This window comes from Oncorhynchus mykiss, chromosome 23, assembly GCF_057628025.1.
Source record: "Oncorhynchus mykiss isolate SJ-2025 chromosome 23, ASM5762802v1, whole genome shotgun sequence".
NCBI lineage: Eukaryota > Metazoa > Chordata > Actinopteri > Salmoniformes > Salmonidae > Oncorhynchus > Oncorhynchus mykiss.
In genome coordinates this window covers 36,133,660-36,156,097 of record NC_143044.1, presented here as the reverse complement: position 1 = coordinate 36,156,097, position 22,438 = coordinate 36,133,660, and the positions used below count along the sequence as shown (strand labels likewise).

The 22,438-nt window shown below is 42.7% G+C and overlaps 2 protein-coding genes across 3 annotated transcripts in view; one reads left to right on the top strand and one right to left on the bottom strand.

Moving 5' to 3' along the window:
- macrod2 (mono-ADP ribosylhydrolase 2) overlaps positions 1-22,438 on the top strand; it is a 1,220,194-nt gene that overhangs the window by 580,842 nt on the left and 616,914 nt on the right. The gene's annotated exons all lie outside the window — the stretch shown is intronic.
- Positions 17,130-19,568, bottom strand: LOC149972578 (uncharacterized). Its single transcript, XM_090217389.1, has one exon. The coding sequence runs from the start codon at positions 18,177-18,179 to the stop codon at positions 17,253-17,255; it is 927 nt and encodes a 308-aa protein (XP_090073515.1). The 5' UTR covers positions 18,180-19,568; the 3' UTR covers positions 17,130-17,252.

The following is a 22,438-nucleotide window of genomic DNA, read 5'->3' as shown; positions in this document are numbered from 1 at the left end:
AGCGTGCCCAGAGTGAACTGCCTCCTACTCTGTCCCAGATGCTAATATATGCATATTATTATTAGTATTGGATAGAAAACACTCAGAAGTTTCTAAAACTGTTTGAATGATGTCTGTGAGTATAACAGAACTCATATGGCAGACGAAAACCTGAGAAAAATCCAACCAGGAAGTGAGACATCTGAGGTTTGTAGTTTTTCAAAGCTTGGCCTACCGAATACACATTGAGATATGGATGAGGTTGCATGTTCGAGGGCTTCCACTAGATGTCAACCGTCTTTAGAAACTGGTTTGAGGATTCTACTATAAAGGAGGGGCTCATAGACCTCTTTGAGTCAGTGGTCTGGCAGAGAGCCTTGGTCTCATGATGCGCGCTCCCGACAGAGTTACCTCTCGTTCCAGTGCTTTTCTGAAGACAAAGAAATTCTCTGGTTGGAACATTATTGATGTTTTATGTTAAAAACATCCTAAACATTGATTCCATACATCGTTTGACATGTTTCTAAAGGACTGTAACGGAACTTTTTGAGTTTTTGTCTGGACGAAATGCTCACGCCTCATGAAGATGGATTACTGGGCTGAACACGCTAACAAGTGGCAATTTGGACATAAATTATTGAACAAATCAGTCATTTATTGTCGAACTGGGATTCCTGGAAGTGCCTACTGATGACGATCATCAGAGATAAGTTAATATTTATGGTTTTGTTTCTAACTTTTTTGATTCCAAAATGGCGGATATTCCTCTGGCTGTTTTGGGTTCTGAGCGCCGTTCTCAGATTATGCTTTTTCTGTAAAGATTTTTTTAAATCTGAGACAGCGGTTGTATTAAGGAGAAGTCTATCTTTAATTCTGTGAATAACACTTGTATCTTTTATCAATGTTTATTATGAGTATTTCTGCAAAATCACTGGATGTTTTGGAATCAAAACATTACTGCACGTAACGCGCCAATGTAAACTGAGATTTTTGGATATAAATATGCACATTTTCGAACAAAACTTACATGTATTGTGTAACATGATGTCCTATGGGTGTCACCTGATGAAAATCATCAAAGGTTAGTGATGTGTTTTTTTGACTTGGCTCTGAACTAACATATGTTGTGCTTTAGCTGTAAAGCATTTTTGAAATTGGACACGGTGGGTAGATTAACAAGATGTTTATCGCAGTTCGACACATACAACAACACAGAGTTATACATGGATTAAACAAGCATACAGTCAATAATACAGTATAAAAAAATAAGTCTATATACAGTGTGTGCAAATGAGGTAAGATAAGGGAGGTAAGGCAATAATTAGGCCATGGTGGCGAAGTAATTACAATATAGCAATTAAACACTGGAGTGGTAGATGTGCAGAAGATGACTGTGCAAGTAGAGATACTGGGTGCAAAGGAGCAAGATGAATAAATACATACAGTATGGGGATGAGGTATTTGGATGGTGTATTTACAGATAGGCTATGTACAGGTGCAGTAATTTGTTAGCTGCTCTGACAGCTGGTGCTTAAAGCTAGTGAGGGAGATATGAGTCTCCAGCTTCAGTGATTTTTGCCGTTCGTTCCAGTCATTGGCAGCAGAGAACTGGAAGGAAAGGCGGCCAAAGGAGGAATTGGCTTTGGGGGTGACCAGTGAGATATACCTGCTGGAGCGCGTGCTACGGGTGGGTGCTGCTATGGTGACCAGTGAGCTGAGATAAGGCAGGGCTTTACCTAGCAAAGACTTGTAGATGATCTGGAACCAGTGGGTTTGGCGACGAGTATGAAGCGAGGGCCAGCCAACGAGAGTGTACAGGTCGCAGTGGTGAGTAGTATATGGGGCTTTGGTGACCCAATGCCTATAAACCAGCAGTTGGGTCAACCAAACAACCCAGCATTTTTTAGAGTGTATGTTTCACAGCATTGTGTTTTTAGGTGTTTGTGTGTGCGTGTGAGCTTACACTTGTTCCCACATCCATATTTATCCTCGAATCTCCTGGCGATAGCTCCAAGTTCATCCTTCTCTCTGTTTTCCTGCTCAATTGTGTTTGGTACATCTTTGTCTGAAATGCTCTTCGTTTATAAACACGTTCAGGGTAGTAGAACTCAGGACACCTGGTCTGGTTCAAACAGCGTCAGGACAAAGCGTTCTGTCTTAACCAGTTTGGTTGGACTACCCTGATAAGAACGCTATTAGCTCGCGCTAACTAGCTAGCCATTTCACTTCGGTTACACCAGCCTCATCTCGGGAGTTGATAGGCTTGAAGTCATAAACAGCGCAATGCTTGACGCACAACGAAGAGTGTTTGAATTAATGTTTACGCACCTGCTTCTGCCTACCACTGCTCAGTCAAATACTTAGATACTTGTATGTTTGTATGCTCAGTCAGATTATATGCAACGCAGGACACGCTAGATAATATCTAGTAATATCATCAACCATGTGTAGTTAACTAGTGATTATGATTGATTGATTGTTTTTTATAAGATAAGTTTAATGCTAGCTAGCAACTTACCTTGGCTTACTGCATTCTCGTAACAGGCAGTCTCCTTGTGGAGTGCAACGAGAGAGAAGCAGGTCGTTATAGCGTTGCACTAGTTAACTGTAAGGTTGCAAGATTGGATCCCCGGAGCTGACAAGGTGAACATCTGTTGTTCTGCCCCTGAACGAGGCAGTTAACCCACCGTTCCCAGGCCGTCATTGAAAATAAGGATGTGTTCTGACTTGCCTAGTTAAATAAAGGTGTAAAAAAATTGGGGCCAAATCAGTGCCCAAAAATACAGATTTCCGATTGTTATGAAAACTTGAAATCGGCCCTGATTAATCGGCCATTCCGATTAATTGGTTGACCTCTACCCTGTATTCTAGACATGTTTAGTTTAACAAGTAGCTTCAATCACCCTGTCTTTGTCTTCTCTCTCACAATGTTAGAGTACACTCTACAAAAATGCTGGGTTGTATGGTTGACCAAACTGCTGGTTTGCAGGCTGTTGGTTTTTTTTCTTTAAAAAGAGCAAAATTGGGTTGTTGATGCTGGGTTGTTGAGATTTGAACTAGTGGGTCATCTTCGACCCTTCACGACATTCTGTTCATGGCCCTTGTAATGTTTCCTGTCAGGAATAATAATTGGTGACATAAATAAGTTACAGTAGGTAGAACAGCATATTTCCATTTCAATATCCCTTTGCCTATTTCATAACCAGATTCCAAGGAGCGTGTTAAGCTTGTAGAGGTCCTCTATTCTTTGAGAGTGGCCTGCTTTCCAAATGGCACCCTATTCATTATATAGTGCTCTACTTTTGACCAGTGCCCATAGTGTGTGTTTGTGTGTGCATTTCCGTGAGCATGTGTGTGTCTTGGTCTACCCATTATTCAGGGACAAGGTGGGGAAGTGAGGTAGGATAAGACACAATATACTGGGTAGCCAACCCTCCTCCTCCCCCTGACCTTACTCTAAAATGGCTTTTCCACTACTCTCATAAACTGCATCCCAAATGGCACCCTATTCCCTTTATAGTGCACTAATTTTGACCAGAGCCCTATGGGCCACAGTTGAAATAGGGAATAGAGTGGCATTTGGGACTATAAAAGCCATTGTGCTGCATTTTAAAAGAATAATAGAATGGCTATTGCCTCCTTGTTCTCCCTCCCAGAAACCATTTCATCTTTGTAATTCCATCCGTGGCGACTGGGGCCACTTTGAAGGTGACTGCTGTGACTTCAATTCACAGCAACTTTTCTTTTCACATTGCCTCTCCAATGCACCTATAGGATTAATAAAATGCTGCGTTACACAATTGCGTCTGGTTGCGGGCTGTGAGGAGAGTGAACTGTGTCGTACAGTCTCAAATGGCCTATATGGTGCAGGGTTCTGGTCAAGGGTAGTTCACTGCATAGGGAATAGGGTGCCATTTAGCCACATAGTCCCTTTACCCCTACCTACATGTACATATTACCTCAATTACCTCAACTAACCCGTACCCCTGCACTGACTCTGTACATATAGCCTCTTAGTTGTTATTTTATTGTGTTACTATTTTTTCTTTAGTTTATTTAGCACATTTTTCTTACTTACTTTTAAAAAAACGCTGCATTGTTGGTTAATGGCTCATAAGTAAGAATTTCGCGGTAAGATCTATCTACACCCGGGACGCTTATAGGAGCTGTCTCCTATCACTGTTCTTCACAGTATTTCTCCATAACTCTCTCGCTGTCTCTCTCTTTCTTTGGATTTATTTGTATACACTGTGTAATCTCTGCTACTGTAGATGTATTTTCTTCCTGCCCACGGCATGGCGAAGACCTAGGGATTACAAACCAAAAGCAAATTGTCCTTGATTGGCTCCCATTAGATTGTGTTAAAAACAAACACTCACATTGGGGCTTTGGCCCAGAGGCACAGCAATAACGATAAGGACAATGCCAGTCTGTAGAGAGAGAAACACATTTTAGTCAGTAATTACTGAAACGCAGAGAGAGAGACGTCACATCACAGGGCTTTGTTCAGTTTACCCAAGCTCTTAGAGTGGAATGATCTGAGACAAAGCTGGATTCACTACTGGAATGAAAACAAAGTGGATAGTGGCTGTGGGACTTATCCACGCCATGGTTCGGCTCACTGACAACGCCTGCCTGGTTGACAGTTCTATCAGATACAGGACGGGGTTTCATAGAAATAGAATTACTAGATTATACATTTTACTGGGTGAAAGCACAGCTGCTATGGGTCTTTGCCACACCTCACTGAGTAGATAAGGTCCATCTGGGAGACAGTATCTCCAGGTACAGGTGAGGGATTCATAGAAATAGACTTAATAGGCCAGCCCACAAAAGGACTCTCTATCTATATGCATAGTCACTTTACCCCTACCTTTATGTACAAATGACCTTGACTAACCTGTACCCCCGCACATTGACTTGTTACCGGTACCCCTGTATATAGCCACGGTATTGTTACTTTTATTTTATTTTTTACTTTAGTTTGTTTAGTAAATATTTTCTTAACTATATTTCCTGAACTGTATTTGTATTTTGTATTTGTATTTATTATGGATCCCCATTAGTTCTTTCGAAGGCAGCAGCTACTCTTCCTGGGGTTTATTATGGATCCCCATTAGTTCTTTCGAAGGCAGCAGCTACTCTTCCTGGGGTTTATTATGGATCCCCATTAGTTCTTTCGAAGGCAGCAGCTACTCTTCCTGGGGTTTATTATGGATCCCCATTAGTTCCTTCCAAGGCAGCAGCTACTCTTCCTGGGGTTTATTATGGATCCCCATTAGTTCTTTCGAAGGCAGCAGCTACTCTTCCTGGGGTTTATTATGGATCCCCATTTGTTCCTTCCAAGGCAGCAGCTACTCTTCCTGGGGTTTATTATGGATCCCCATTAGTTCTTTCCAAGGCAGCAGCTACTCTTCCTGGGGTTTATTATGGATCCCCATTAGTTCCTTCCAAGGCAGCAGCTACTCTTCCTGGGGTTTATTATGGATCCCCATTAGTTCTTTCCAAGGCAGCAGCTACTCTTCCTGGGGTCCAGCAGAGTTAAGGCAGTTTATACAATTTAAAAACATTACAATACATTCAGACTGTGTGCCCTCAGGCCGCTACTCCACCACTACCACATATATACAGTACAAAATCTGTGTGTATGTGTGTGCATAGTGCATTGTTGGTTAAGGGCTTGTAAGTAATCAGGACTGTCCCAAAGGACTCCAGACTCAGGGCAGTCCCTCAGGAGTCAAGACTCGGGACTGTCCCAAAGAACTCATGACAGTCCCTCAGAACTCAGGACAGTCCCAATGGACTGAGGACAGTCCCTCAGAACTCAGAACAATCCCAATGGACTCAGGACAGCCCCTCAGAACTCAGGATAGGACTCAGGGCAGTCCCTCAGGAGTAAAGACTTGGGACTGTCCCAAAGAACTCATGACAGTCCCTCAGAACTCAGGACAGTCCCACAGAACTCAGGACAGTCCCAAAGGACTCCAGACTCAGGACAGTCCCTCAGGAGTCAAGACTCAGGACTGTCCCAAAGGACTCAGGACAGTCCCAAAGGACTCCAGACTCAGGACAGTCCCTCAGGACTGTTTTTCTTTCTTTTCTTCGTAAGTAGCACAGTCCGGTCTGTTTATATACCGCTAGCTTTGGAAGAGAAAACACAAATCCGAACACGCGCACACACTAATGCACACAGCGATGATAATGAACACTGAATAATAACCATGGGTGAAGCCTTCTCTGTGTGTGTGTGTGTGTGTGTGTGTGTGTGTGTGTGTGTGTGTGTGTGTGTGTGTGTGTGTGTGTGTGTGCACGTGCGCACGGCCTCCTGGACTCACTGAGGTGGATAAAAATGTCATATAAATATCCTTATAAATTGTTTGAGTTTTGATGATTTTAATGTTTTAATGCAGTGACTGCTCTCCCTCCCTCTTTCACTCTCTCAGCAACTACCTCACCACATATGACCAAATGTCCCTCTGCTACTGTATCTGAAATATTAAACAATGTGTCTTTTAAAAGGTTTTCACAACAAGACCGGTACATACACACACCCTGACCGTAAACAGCCCCCCCATTCATTCCATCCCACCTAACCCCTAAACTTGTCCCCACGAGGGAGAATTTTCCTTGTAGAAGAAACAACCCACACCACACATACACACACACACACACACACACACACACACACACACACACACAAAGCGTGATTGATGAGCTTTTGATAAGAATTTTGAATGAGACACTTTCATTACTGGCTGTCGAAGTGCATCCTGCTAGTGGCACGAGAGAGCCATGGGCTTTGTGTGTGTGTGTATGTGTATATGTGTGTGTGTGTGTGTGTGTGTGTGTGTGTGTGTGTGTGTGTGTGTGTGTGTGTGTGTGTGTGTGTGTGTGTGTGTGGTGTGTGTGTGTGTGTGTGTGTGTGTGTGTGTGTGCGTGCGTGTGTGTGTGTGTGTGTGTGTGTGTGTGTGTGTGTGTGTTTGTGTGTGTGTGTGTGTGTGTTCTTGGGGGCCTGCATGCATACTTGTGTGTCTGTGTGTGAATGTGTGTGTGTGTGGAGAGAGAGATTTTCCCTGTTGTATATCTATTGAGTCTTTTAATTACAGCTCTCATTAGAACACCACACACACACACACCTAGGGCCCTGGAGACCTGATTCACAGAACTGACTGTTCAGAGCCTGGAGACCTGGATACCTGATTCATAGGACTGACTGCACAGAGCCTGGGTACCTGGATGCCTGATTTATTCGACTGACTGTACAGAGCCTGCGTACCTGGATACCTGATTCATAGGACTGATTGTTCAGAGGCTGGAGACCTGGAGGCCTGATTCATAGGACTGACTGTACAGAGCCTGGGAACCTGAATACCTAATTCATAGGACTGACTGTACAGAGCCTGGGGACCTGAATACCTAATTCACTGCTCAAATCAAAATCACTGCTTTCAAATTAAAATCCTGATCACCATTGCTGCATTTGAAATGGCACCGTATTTGACCAGACCCCTATGTGCCTATGTGAACAGTAGTGCACTATCTAGGGTGCCATTTCAGACACACCCCATGGCTAAGCTCTCTAGGCCCCCCTACTAACTGCCTGATGTTCTGTCCTATACAGACACGAGTATCCAGGAACCCAGTCAGAAATAATCTCCCCTTCACTCACACTGAATGAAACCATTTGTCTGAATATGCTACACGTCGGAGTATGGATGAAGATGGTGAATAGATGTGTGGTGAATAGACTTATATCACCTCATAGAACCAGGAAACAGCCAGGTGTTCAGATGAGTTTAGCTGTGAAAAGGCTTTCAGGGAAACGACAGCTTTAAAAAAATAAATTGAGTAAATGATACATCTCTTTAAACATCCACACCAGTAGAAATCCTATTTTCTGAGCTGAAAGACCATGTCCAGTTTACCCATGATGTTGCACAACGATGTATGTCAAAAAGTCATCGTTTTAGTTAAAGTTCAATATATTTGGGCTTGAAGTGCCAAATCCAAATGTGTGACTTCGGATGTTTCCGTGAGTCTTACGGGTCTTTTCCTATGTGATGACGTGCAAATTATTTTCAGCCTGGGTTTTATTTAAATGTTACAACCCACCAGCATGGCAATGTTTATTAGTCAGAAACACCTGCTGCAAAGGCGTCTAAAAGCCAAACAGCTTTCCTCTGTAGCCTACACTTGGGTTTCCACTAGATAAAACATGAAAATGAAAATATAAATTAGCTTTTTGGTTTTAATTTAAGGTTAGGGTCAGGGTTAGGCTAAGATTAGAATTGTGGTTAGGGTTATGGTGACAGGTAGGTTTAAAATCTGATTTTAAGCTGTCAGTTTTAAGTACCCTTTTTGCTGTTATTTCTCTGCTACACCACAACGTTCCCACCCTCAATTCCTGAATATGTATTTGCAGCCTGCGCCAGTCTTCGAGATGGAACCTCAAATCAAATCAATTTTTATTGGTCACATATACATGGTTAGTAGATGTTATTGTGAGTGTAGCAAAATGCTTGTGCTTCTAGTTCTGAAAGTGCAGCAATATCTAACATGTAATATAACAATTCCACAGCAACTATCTAATACACACAAATTTAAGTAAAGGAATGGGATAAGAATATATACATAAATATATGGATGAGCAATGACAGAGCGGCATCGGCAAGATGCAATAGATGGTATAAAAAACAGTATGAGATGGGTAATGCAATATTATTAAAGTGACTAGTGATCCATTTATTAAAGTGGCCAATGATATCAAGTCTGTATGTAGGAAGCAGCCTCTCTGTGTTAGTGATGGCTGTTTAACAGTCTGATGACCTTGAGATAGAAGCTGTTTTTCAGTCTCTCGGTCCCAGCTCTGATGCACCTGTACTGACCTCACCTTCTGGATGGTAGTGGGGTGAACAGGCAGTGTCTCAGATGGTGTTGTCCTTGAGGATCTTTTTGGCCTTCCTGTGTCATCGGGTGCTGTAGGTGTCCTGGAGGGCAGGTACTTTGCCCCCAGTGATACGTTGTGCAGACCGCACCACCCTCTGGAGAGCCTTACGGTTGTGGGCGCTGCAATTGCCGTACCAGGCGGTGCTCTCAACTGTGCATCTGTAAATGTTTGTGAGGGTTTTGGGTGCTCTCCTATCGATGTGGATAGGGGGGTGCTCCCTCTTCTGTTTCCTGAAGTCCATTATCATCTCCTTTGATTTGTTGACGTTGAGTGAGAGGTTGTTTTGCTAACACCACACTCCGAGTGTCCTCACCTCCTCCCTGTAGGCTGTCTCGTTGTTGCTGGTAATCAAGCCTACTACTGTTGTGTTGTCTTCAAACTTGATGAACCTAAACGAGAATTTCCGCTCTAGGACATTAATTATTCTGTAGGTGTGGCAACTTCCTCTGAGGTGGGACTTTAATGTGGATACGTAGTAACCAAATGCCTCTTATATCATCAAATTCAATCAATCAGTCCAATGTATTTTCTAAAGCCATTTTTGCATCAGCAGTTGTCACAAAGTGCTTTACAGAAACCCAGCCTAAAACTCAGAAGAGCAAGCAATCCACAGGCAGAAACCCAGCCTAAAACACCAAACAACAAGCAATCCACAGGCAGAAACCCAGCCTAAAACTACAAACAACAAGCAATCCACAGGCAGAAACCCAGCCTAAAACTCCAAAGAGCAAGCAATCCACAGGCAGAAACACAGCCTAAAACTCCAAAGAGCAAGCAATCCACAGGCAGAAGCACAGTGGCTAATGCAAACTCAGTAGAAGGCAGGAACCAGGCTCTGAGGGTTGGCCAGTCCTCATCTGCCTGTACCAGGTGGAGATTTAAAGCCCATAAATATCCAATGCATCCGTTTTTATCTCAAATCAATTCTGGTTAACAATTAAGTAAAGTAGCTTACTCGTTTTCAATTAACATGGTCAAAAAGAAAGCCAAAGAGCAGTTTTTCAAACAATATTTTTTCTAGGACTGTCTGAGAGTGGTCTGAGTAGGGAGCAGAAAACTGAAAAACGTCTGTTATTTGCAGAGAGGTTTAGAACTCTTTCTTTATTGGTCTATTAACTAATTTACCATATGATGATGTCACCAGGCAGGCCAAAACAGGCAGTCTTTTCAAACAGCTCTAACACTAAAATGTCATTATCATAACTTTCACAATTTCACAGTATTATTCCAACCTCATAGTGTGAAAAAAAATGTATGTATATAAAAAAACACAGACAAAACAAGTTTTTGCATGCACTAGGCCTGTAAGCATATGCCATTTATTTCCTTAGTGGTATGATGATAGTGGGAAGGAATAGAGAGATCTTTAGTCAAGTATTTTCAAATACACTCTGAGAGCTTGGGACTATAAGGTTCTATCTGCATTTTTTGTCAAGATTGAGTTATTGATATAGCCTTGTTCAGTTCAATATTCTCTAACTATAGAGTTCTCTAATTTCCCCAATTATTGTTGTTAAGTTCAAAATAATACAATATAAATATTGCTGACCCCATTCAAACCATCGAGGGTTCTGAACTTTAAAACTCTTTGTCTGCACCCATTCAGCATCGTTCACACCCTCTTAAGCTTTAGCCCCACCCATCTCCTTTCGCTCTCGGACGCTCTTGCCGATGACGCTCTGGCCAATGATTTGATGATTTGTTTACCTCTGGATAACATGAAAACAACCTAAACAGCTCTACTGGCAACAATTTCATTAATCTTTTTTGCCGACTTTTACTGACAACGGCCAGATTCAACGGGTGTTGTGCATTCGTAATTTGCGCTCTGGCATACTCAGACTGAATTTACGAATGCATCCGAAATGGTTACTTGCATAGTGGAGTCTTTTGTTAAGACATGTAGCTAGCTAGGTAAACAATGTGTAAGATCATACAGGTCACGTAACGTAAGCTAGCGAGCCAGCCAGCTAACATTAGCTAGTTAAACAATAATGAATATAGTGCCACATCATGTCGTTACTACCCTGCATGAATCTGCTGGGAGCTAACCAACCAGGTTCAATGTTAGCTAGCTAACATTAGGCTGTAACTAGCCAAGCAAATGGCTCTGGGATACGAATAATAACATCATACACATAATATTAGCTAGGGAGCCAGCCAACTAAAGTTAGCTAGTTAAACAACAATGAACATAGTGCCAACTCATGATGTTACTACACCTTGCATGAATCTGCTGTTAGTGGTAGCTAACCAACCAGGTTCAATGTTAGCTAGCTAACATTAGGCTCTAACTAGTAACACACACGGCTCTGAGATACAAATAATATCATCATACACATAACGTTAGCTAGCAAGCCAGCCAGCTAGCTAACATTAAGCTCTAACTAGCAAAGCAAACGACTCTGGGATACGAATAATACCATCATACTCTAAAGTTAGCTAGGGAGCCAGCCAGCTAACGTCAGCTAGCTAGCTAACAGCTAACTAACAAAATTAGAAATGTGTAATATCTGAAAATGTAGCTAGAATAGACTGACGAGTTTCAGAAGAAAGTGCTTTGTTTCTGGCCATTTTGAGTCTGTAATCGAACCCACAAATTCTGATGCTCCAAATACTCAGCTTATCTAAAAAAAAGCCTGTTTTATTGCTTCTTTAATTAAGACAACAGTTTTCAGCTGTGCTAACATAATTGCAAAAGGGTTTTCTAATGATCTATTAGCCTTTTAAAAGTATAAACTTGGATTAGCTAACACAACGTGCCATTGGAACACATGAGTGATGGTTTCTGATAATGGGCCTCTGTACGCCTATGTAGATATTTTTGGTTACTGGCCAACACTCTCTCTTTTCCTCATTTCTAAGTAACCCCAAACTTTTGAACGGTGGTATATATTATTTATATAAACTGTGGCTGGAAACAGAGTAATGAGCAAATGATCATGACAGCTAATAGTGCTTAATGTTTCCCACCCAATTTTTACCAATCTACTGTTTGGATGTTTGCCCTCTACGTCAATCCCTCACAAAACACAGACCCTGTTTGCTTCTAAAAAAGTCATTTGGGGATCAAGATACTGTCTCTCTTTTCCTTAGTGTCTCCATGGTAACATTTTATGAGGATGAATCATAGCTGATACCCGTGTATATTGTGTCTGTCTGTGGTAATATTGGTGTGCTAAATCCAGCCTCCTTTCTCTAAAATGTAACAATTGTGTTTTCAGGCAAAACCACAGAGAGGAATTAGTTGATATCGTTAATTGAGCCATCTGCAATATGCGTTGATATCCCGTTTCTTGTTTCTGTTGAGAAAACAGTCTACTGCTGATAAATATTTTCCTAATCACCTCAGCTCCAGGCTGTGCAGCTCTCATTTCCGTGTGAAGGTGACCCGGAACAAAACACACAATAATGGGACATGACACGCACGCCACACACGCACCCCACACACGCACGCAAGCACGCACACAGACAATAATGGGATATGAAATAGAGGATGGATACTGCCAGAAGGGCTAAACTAAACTAAACCAACCAGCCAGATAGCCTGTCAAACCACAGCTTCTCAATACAAAGAAATTATCAAGTGCTACGCTGCAAATAAATCTGGCGCAACATCAATAAAAAACAAATCTATACTTTCCTCTTTCCTTGGATTTGTGATTTATAGCTAACTAGCAACCGGCCGGCAACCGCCCACTGATTGGTTGAGCTGACAGGCACATACTGTACTGTAATCACGTTCTGGTGATTATGAGGAGAAAGGCATAGAATAAAACGTATCTTGACAACATAATGGATCACAGCAGGAGGCATAATAAATGCTGCATACAAACAGAGAAAAGTGTGGCTTTTGCATTATGGAAGACTTCATTTAATTACAAAACATAATCAAATTAGCATATGAAAAAGCCACCCGTCTTTTTCAAACACGTCTCTCAGGTCTTTCTTATGGCGTCGCATATCTGGCTAATAAAGATATGTTCTTTAAATGTCCCTCTGGATCAAAAGGAGCCGGTCATTGAGTCTTCAGACATTGGTAAGACATTGGTAATATGCATAAGTGCATAAAAGGTTTGCTGAGGAGATATCACTATTGTCAGCTTTGGAGATCCTTTTCCTTAACAAAATGTAAAAGGCTTTCCACAATACTGAGTTAAACCAAGCTGAGCCAAACCAAGCTGTACTGTCCTGGGTAATCATTCACCATCCTATAAGGACAGTGTGAAATGGAAATACCTGAGCCAGCACAGTGGGGCATGATAGTGTGAAAAGTATTTTATTCTAGAACACAACAAGCCTGCTTTTTGATGGAAAGTGTTTTAGTAAGCATGCTCTGTGGATGCCTTTAAATGCAGTGTGATTAGTACTGTCATGGAAAGTGTTTTAGTAAGCATGCTCTGTGGATGCCTTTAAATGCAGTGTGATTAGTACTGTCATGGAAAGTGTTTTAGTAAGCATGCTCTGTGGATGCCTCTAAATGCAGTGTGATTAGTACTGTCATGGAAAGTGTTTTAGTAAGCATGCTCTGTGGATGCCTTTAAATGCAGTGTGATTAGTACTGTAATGGAAAGTGTTTTAGTAAGCATGCTCTGTGGATGCCTTTAAATGCAGTGTGATTAGTACTGTAATGGAAAGTGTTTTAGTAAGCATGCTCTGTGGATGCCTTTAAATGCAGTGTGATTAGTACTGTAATGGAAAGTGTTTTAGTAAGCATGCTCTGTGGATGCCTTTAAATGCAGTGTGATTAGTACTGTAATGGAAAGTGTTTTAGTAAGCATGCTCTGTGGATGCCTCTAAATGCAGTGTGATTAGTACTGTCATGGAAAGTGTTTTAGTAAGCATGCTCTGTGGATGCCTTTAAATGCAGTGTGATTAGTACTGTCATGGAAAGTGTTTTAGTAAGCATGCTCTGTGGATGCCTCTAAATGCAGTGTGATTAGTACTGTAATGGAAAGTGTTTTAGTAAGCATGCTCTGTGGATGCCTCTAAATGCAGTGTGATTAGTACTGTAATGGAAAGTGTTTTAGTAAGCATGCTCTGTGGATGCCTCTAAATGCAGTGTGATTAGTACTGTAATGGAAAGTGTTTTAGTAAGCATGCTCTGTGGATGCCTTTAAATGCAGTGTGATTAGTACTGTCATGGAAAGTGTTTTAGTAAGCATGCTCTGTGGATGCCTTTAAATGCAGTGTGATTAGTACTGTCATGGAAAGTGTTTTAGTAAGCATGCTCTGTGGATGCCTTTAAATGCAGTGTGATTAGTACTGTAATGGAAAGTGTTTTAGTAAGCATGCTCTGTGGATGCCTCTAAATGCAGTGTGATTAGTACTGTAATGGAAAGTGTTTTAGTAAGCATGCTCTGTGGATGCCTCTAAATGCAGTGTGATTAGTACTGTAATGGAAAGTGTTTTAGTAAGCATGCTCTGTGGATGCCTCTAAATGCAGTGTGATTAGTACTGTAATGGAAAGTGTTTTAGTAAGCATGCTCTGTGGATGCCTTTAAATGCAGTGTGATTAGTACTGTCATGGAAAGTGTTTTAGTAAGCATGCTCTGTGGATGCCTTTAAATGCAGTGTGATTAGTACTGTCATGGAAAGTGTTTTAGTAAGCATGCTCTGTGGATGCCTTTAAATGCAGTGTGATTAGTACTGTCATGGAAAGTGTTTTAGTAAGCATGCTCTGTGGATGCCTTTAAATGCAGTGTGATTAGTACTGTAATGGAAAGTGTTTTAGTAAGCATGCTCTGTGGATGCCTCTAAATGCAGTGTGATTAGTACTGTCATGGAAAGTGTTTTAGTAAGCATGCTCTGTGGATGCCTTTAAATGCAGTGTGATTAGTACTGTCATGGAAAGTGTTTTAGTAAGCATGCTCTGTGGATGCCTCTAAATGCAGTGTGATCATCTTGTGAGGGTCAGGACCAGAGGTTAACGGTCAGAGGCCGACCGGCTCCGTGCTGACAACATTGGCTCAGAGTGCTTAGTATTCACTGCATGGTCAGAGGACACTGCTGGTCTCAGAGCCAAAATGGAGGCTCTGCCAAAATACAGGCCATGCTCTCCAACTGCGGCAGGGTCAACAGAAATCACCTTGGTTAGAACATGAATATTGAGAGCTTACTTTACAAAATACATCTAAGATGACGAGGCAGTTCTGTCTGTCAAAACCCTGCCTTGATACCTTTGTTATATTCAGTTATACTTGATAGACTGTGGAAAAGCCAAATGCTCTGAAAGTAAGAAGTAAGCGTAAGCTCTTGATACTTTTGTTATATAGTTATACTTGATAGACTTTGTTGAAATTACGAATGTTAAGAACTCTGACTGTAAGTAAAAAGTAAGCAGTTGTTGAGCCAAATTGAAGTAAAAGCGTTTGTTGTTATAAGTCTCTGTTGAGTTGTCAAGCAGTTGGGAAAGTTGTAAGCTTGTCTAGTTGCCCAAGCTCTTCTTGGATGGATTTGTGTGACTCCTGCTTTTTCAAGGAGTGGCACGCTTAACTACACACACAAAAATTAGGGTTCCAAAAATGACTTTTTGGGAAGGGGGATGGTTCTGTGTGGAACCATACTGACCAAAGAACCCTTTGAGCTCTTCAATTGTTCTTTGTAGTTCAGAAAATGGTTCTTTCCATACAGGGTTTTTTATTCTGGTCAGCCACAGGTGTTATTAGGTGATCTTTATAGAACCTGTATGGAAAGGTTCTAAAGGAAAGGGTTCTTTATACCACCATACATGTTCCATTTAGAACCTTATGAGCATGGTTCTGTATAGAACCTTCAAAAAAAGGTTATATATAGCACCAAAAAGAGTTCCGCTATGGTTACAAGCTACCGCACGGCAAGCGGTACCGGAGCGCCAAGTCTAGGTCGAAGAGGCTTCTACCCCCAAGCCATAAGACTCCTGAACATCTAATCAAATGGCTACCCAGACTCTTTGCATTGCCCCCCCCCCCCCCCCCCCCCCTTCCTCTTTTACACCACTGCTACTCTCTGTTGTTATCATCTATGCATAGTCACTTTAATAACTCTACCTACATGTACATATTACCGGTGCCCCCACACATTGACTGTGCCAGTACCCCTGTATATGGTCTCACTATTGTTATTTTACTGCTGCTCTTTATTACTAGTTACTTTTATCTCTTATTCTTATCCATATTTTTTTGAACTGCATTGTTGGTTAGGGGCTCGTAAGTAAGCATTTCACTGTAAGGTCTACATATGTTCGGAAGATGTAGTACACAATTATGATATAGTACACAATTATGATGTAGTACACAATTATGATGTAGTACACGTTTATGATGTAGTGCACATTTATTATGTAGTACACAATTATGATGTAGTACACATTTATGATGTAGTGCACAATTATGATGTAGTACACAATTATGATGTAGAGCATGATTATGATGTAGTACACAATTATGATGTAGTACACGTTTATGATGTAGTGCACACTTATGATGTATTACATGTTTATGATGTAGTGTACGATTATGATGTAGTACATGTTTATGATGTAGTACACATTTATGTTGTACTGCACAATTATGATGTAGTGCACGATTATGATGTAGTACATGTTTATGATGTCACATAACGAGGAGAACAACACTTCCACCCCTGCTGAATGTTTCATGGGATTCTAATTATTCTCATCTACAGGGGGTCGGAGGAGGCGTGCTGTGCTATCTCCTTTCCTCTCCCTATCTTTGTCTCTTTCCTCCTCTCTCTCTCATTTTCTTTTTTCTTTCCTTCTTTCTTTCTCTCTCGCTCTCTTTCTTTCTCTCACTCTCTCTCGCTCTCTCTTGCTCGCTCTCTCTGTCTCTCTCTCTCTCTTCAGTGTGTGAGGGGTGAGGTTGAGGGATGGATGCCCCTATCCATCATGGCCTGGCCCAGTTGAGGGGCTTACTGGTCTACAGATGCGTGGTGGTTGGGGAGAAATGGTGTGTGTGTGTGTGTGTGTGTGTGTGTGTGTGTGTGTGTGTGTGTGTGTGTGTGTGTGTGTGTGTGTGTGTGTGTGTGTGTGTGTGTGTGTGTGTGTGTGTGTGTCTGTGTGTGAAGGAGGGAGGGAGGGGTGGTCTCCTGACTCCTCTAGACCTATCATTTAGACAGCAACAGATGATCAGCCTGGGGAAACACACACCACTCCTCCACCCTTCAGACCTGCTGGTCTTTGTCTGTCAGACCCCTTGGTGGAATGCAGCATCCCTCCCTCCTCTCCTCTGACTCTGACGTGGCAGAAAGACAAGACAGGCAGGAAAACATAGTGGTGTTCTCAGATTCCATGTGGTTCCCTATAGTTCTCTGTGGTCAGACGCTGAGGTCACTTCCAGTTTACCATCAGGCCAGAGAATAGAGCTGGGTTTGAGCAGGGGCTGGGGTTAGAGCAGGGACTGGGGTTAGAGCAGGGGCTGGGGTTAGAGCAGGGGCTGGGGTTAGAGCAGGGACTGGGGTTAGAGAAGGGCCTGGGGTTAGAGCAGGGACTGGGGTTAGAGCAGGGACTCGGGTTAGAGCAGGGGCTGGGGTTAGAGCAGAGACTGGGGTTAGAGCAGGGGCTGGGGTTAGAGCAGGGACTGGGGTTAGAGCAGGGACTGGGGTTAGAGCAGGGGCTGGGGTTAGAGCAGGGGCTGGGGTTAGAGCAGGGACTGGGGTTAGAGCAGGGACTGGGGTTAGAGCAGGGGCTGGGGTTAGAGCAGGGACTGGGGTTAGAGCAGGGACTGGGGTTAGAGCAGGGGCTGGGGTTTGAGCAGGGACTGGGGTTAGAGCAGGGGCTGGGGTTAGAGCAGGGGCTGGGGTTAGAGCAGGGACTGGGGTTAGAGAAGGGACTGGGGTTAGAGCAGGGACTGGGGTTAGAGCAGGGACTCGGGTTAGAGCAGGGGCTGGGGTTAGAACAGGGGCTGGGGTTAGAGCATGGACTGGGGTTAGAGCAGGGGCTGGAGTTAGAGCAGGGGCTGGGGTTAGAGCAGGGGCTGGGGTTAGAACAGGGGCTGGGGTTAGAGCAGGGACTGGGGTTAGAGCAGTGGCTGCGGCTGGAGAAGGGGTTTGGAGCAGGGCCTTGATTACGGGCCAGGTTTGGAGCAGAGTCTGGGGAAGGGGTTAGAGCAGGGTCTGGGGAAGGAGTTGGAGCAGGGGCCAGGGTTGGAGAAAGGGTCGTGGCCGGGGTTGGAGATGGGGGATAGAGAAGGGGTTGGGGCTGCAGAGGATGGCGATTTTCTTTTTCTTTGTCTTCCTCTTTTTTGTCAGCCGTCATTCGTCCATCTTTTCTGCTTTCTAGAGAGAGATAGAACAAGAGAGAAAAGGAGAGAGAGATAGAACAAGAGAGAAAGGGAGAGAGTGATAGAACAAGAGAGAAAAAGAGAGAGAGAGATAGAACAAGAGAGAAAGGGAGAGAGAGATAGAACAAGAGAGAAAAGGAGAGAGAGATAGAACAAGAGAGAAAGGGAGAGAGAGATAGAACAAGAGAGAAAGGGAGAGAGAGATAGAACAAGAGAGAAAGGGAGAGAGAGATAGAACAAGAGAGAAAGGGAGAGAGAGAAAGCGCAAGAGAGCCCTTCAAAGCTGTTTTTTCCCCAAGGAAATCCTATATTATTCTCCTGATTTTGCCTCAATTGTAGATTGTGGAGGGCATCATGAATATTACAATAACCCCTAAAATGTAGACTGCCCCCCGTAGAGACTGAAATTATTCTGTCTGGATTCATTTTTAACATCTGCTAATCAAAGATAAAGGGCATATTTTAACACTTCAATTAAGGTTTTATTCATGTTCCATAGTCTCATAAAAGCGTTGGCAGAAATGTATGTCAGTTAAGAAATAACTATTACACAGACGGCCTACAGCGGGTTAACTGCCTTGTTCAGGGGAAGAACGACACATCTTTACCTTGTCAGCTCAGGGATTCCATCCTCGCCTCCCTGATATAATTTATATAATGATTTCTTGATATATTTAACATTGATGGAGTTATTGTGTATTGAGTCCTTTGTTTGTATGTGTCTGTGTGTGTGTGTTTTTTTGCCACAAACACACACACACAAAGAGGACGGTCTTTGTATTTTTAGTAGCTGTCTACATACCACCACAGACTGATGCTGGCACTAAAACCGCACTCAATGAGCTGTAAACCACCATAAGCAAACAGGAAACTCTATACAGAGGCGGAGCTCCTAGTGGACGGGGATTTTAATGCAGGGAAACTTAAATTAGTTTTACATAATTTCTATCAACATTTTAAACATGCACCAGAGGGAAAATAAATCTGGACCAACATTACGCCACACACAGAGATGCGTACAAAGCTCTCCCTCGCCCTCCATTTGGCAAATCTGACCATAATTCTATCCTCCTGATTCCTGCTTACAAGCAAAAACTAAAGCTGGAAGCATCGCTGACTAGATCAATAAAAAAGTGGTCAGATGACGTAGATGCTAAGCTACAGGACTGTTTTGCTATCACAGACTGGAACATGTTCCAGGATTCTTCTGATATTCTTCCACCTCTCTGTCAGATAGTGTCTCCCTCCTCTCTGTCAGATAGTGTCTCCCTCCTCTCTGTCAGATAGTGTCTCCCTCCTCTCTGTCAGATAGTGTCTCCCTCCTCTCTGTCAGATAGTGTCTCCCTCTTCTCTGTCAGATAGTGTCTCCCTCCTCTCTGTCAGATAGTGTCTCCCTCTTCTCTGTCAGATAGTGTCTCCCTCCTCTCTGTCAGATAGTGTCTCCCTCTTCTCTGTCAGATAGTGTCTCCCTCCTCTCTGTCAGATAGTGTCTCCCTCTTCTCTGTCAGATAGTGTCTCCCTCCTCTCTGTCAGATAGTGTCTCCCTCTTCTCTGTCAGATAGTGTCTCCCTCCTCTCTGTCAGATAGTGTCTCCCTCTTCTCTGTCAGATAGTGTCTCCCTCCTCTCTGTCAGATAGTGTCTCCCTCTTCTCTGTCAGATAGTGTCTCCCTCCTCTCTGTCAGATAGTGTCTCCCTCCTCTCTGTCAGATAGTGTCTCCCTCTTCTCTGTTAGATAGTATCTCCCTCCTCTCTGTCAGATAGTGTCTCCCTCCTCTCTGTCAGATAGTGTCTCCCTTCTCTCTGTCAGATGGTGTCTCCCTCCTCTCTGTCAGATAGTGTCTCCCTCCTCTCTGTCAGATAGTGTCTCCCTTCTCTCTGTCAGATGGTGTCTCCCTCCTCTCTGTCAGATAGTGTCTCCCTCCTCTCTGTCAGATGGTGCCTCCCTCCTCTCTGTCAGATAGTGTCTCCCTCCTCTCTGTCAGATGGTGTCTCCCTCCTCTCTGTCAGATGGTGTCTCCCTCCTCTCTATCAGATAGTGTCAGTGAACATATAAGTCCCACTGTACTGTTGTTAAAAGACCACTTTTGAAAGTGTTTGAGTGTTAAATTAACTTGATTGTGGTGTTTTCAGAGCTCTGCTGTAGTGTAATGCACAACACTTGCAGTGTAAAACATACACGCGCGCACACATAGAGGTGTATGACCCACAGAGTTAAAAACCTAAGGCCAGTTGAGGTGGAAGTTAAGGAACTACTACACTTTTACAGCTTTGGGCAGAACATGGAATATCTTTTAATGCACATGATAAATGATTGAATAGCCTAGTTCATGTGGCCAGTGAGTTGAGGAGAATCCCAAATGGTACCCTAAGTAATGCACTACTTTTGACCAGGGCCCATAGTGAATATGTTCCATTTGGAATGCATACCTACTCTGGGCTAAAAGGCACACACACACACGCACACACACACACACACACACACACACACACACACACACACACACACACACACACACACACACACACACACACACACACACACACACACACACACACACACATACACACACATCCACACACACACTAGACTCTGTAGTAAATCTTCAACAGAGAAGATTCACATCAGCAGTTACACACTGCCACTGGGCTGGTGCAAAGCTGAGGTGTAATGTAGAGCAGGTGTAATGCTCATCTCCCCTATCCATAAAAATGGAGACAAATCAGCCCCAATAATTACCGGGGAATTTGCTTAAACAGCAACTTGGGAAAGGTTTTCTGTAGCATTTGGAATTCAATAATACAAAACTTTATATATAACACCTTACACATACTAATTAATAAACACGTCCACCAAAAAAAAGAGGACAAAATCTTTGCTTGCTTTATTGACTTTAAAAAGCATTTGATTTTCTGTGGCACGAAGGTCTATTCTTCAAAATTCTCCAAAGTGGGCTTGGTGGTACGGTGTATGACTTAATGAAATGTATGTACACAGAAAACAAGTGTGCAATAAAAATCTAAAACCAAAGAACTGACTTATTTTCTCAATGTGGAGGTGTGAGACAAGTCTGCAGTTTGAGTCGAAAACTTTTCAACATTTATGTCAATGAATTAGCAGACATATTGAACCATTCTGCAGCTCCAGGACTCAGACGATTTGACACAAAGGTAAAATACCTGCTATGTGCTGATAATTTGGTTATTCTATCACCAACCAAAGAAAGTCTCCAACAGAACCTTAATATTCTAGAGCAATATTGCCATAATTGGGCTCTGGTAGTAACAAACAAAACAATCCTGATTTTTCTGAAACAACCCAGATATAAATAAATCCACATTTAACAACATCATAATTGAACTATAAATGATACTTTGTTTGGTCTGACCATATCTGGTCGGACCATATCTGCATCGGGAAACTTTAATATATAACAATGAAATTATTCAAAATCAGAGCCCTCTCAGTCAGCTGGTGCTGGACCCTAACCAAGCAAGCTGACACCAGCACTGCTTCAAAATAAATAATCAAAATTAACAAAATCATAAACCAATTATATTACTCATATATGCAACATTGTAAAAACTAAAACAAATTCCCAAAGCCGACTAAATTGCTATCTGGCCCTAAACAGAGAATATGAATTGGCTGATTGCGTCATATCTCTGACAGAGTAGAGATAGAGACAGATCCTTACCAAGTACAGGCTGTGACCACCAGTTGGTAATAGAAACCGTCAGACATAAAAAGACATGGCCAAACCACGACCAACAACATTGGACACTCTATGGAACAAAAAGCCTTCACTATATCATCCTGGAATATCCAAGGCCTGAGGTCATCTGCCTTTGGCCTAAAGAGCAGAAACCCGGAATTCACCAAAGAAATCGGTAATACAGACATTGTCATCCTGCAAGAAACCTGGTATAGAGGAGACGGACCCACTGGTTGCCCTCTAGGTTACAGAGAGCTGGTAGTCCCATCCACCAAACTACCAGGTGTGAAACAGGGAAGGGACTCAGGGGGTATGCTAATTTGGTATAGAGCAGACCTAACTCACTCCATTAAATTAATCAAACAGGAACATTCAACATTTGGCTAGAAATTCAAAAGGAAATTATCCTAACAGAGAAAAATGTCCTCCTGTGTGCTACCTATATCCCCCCACTAGAATCCCCATATTTTAATGAAGACAGCTTCTCCATCCTGGAGGGGGAAATCAATCATTTCCAGGC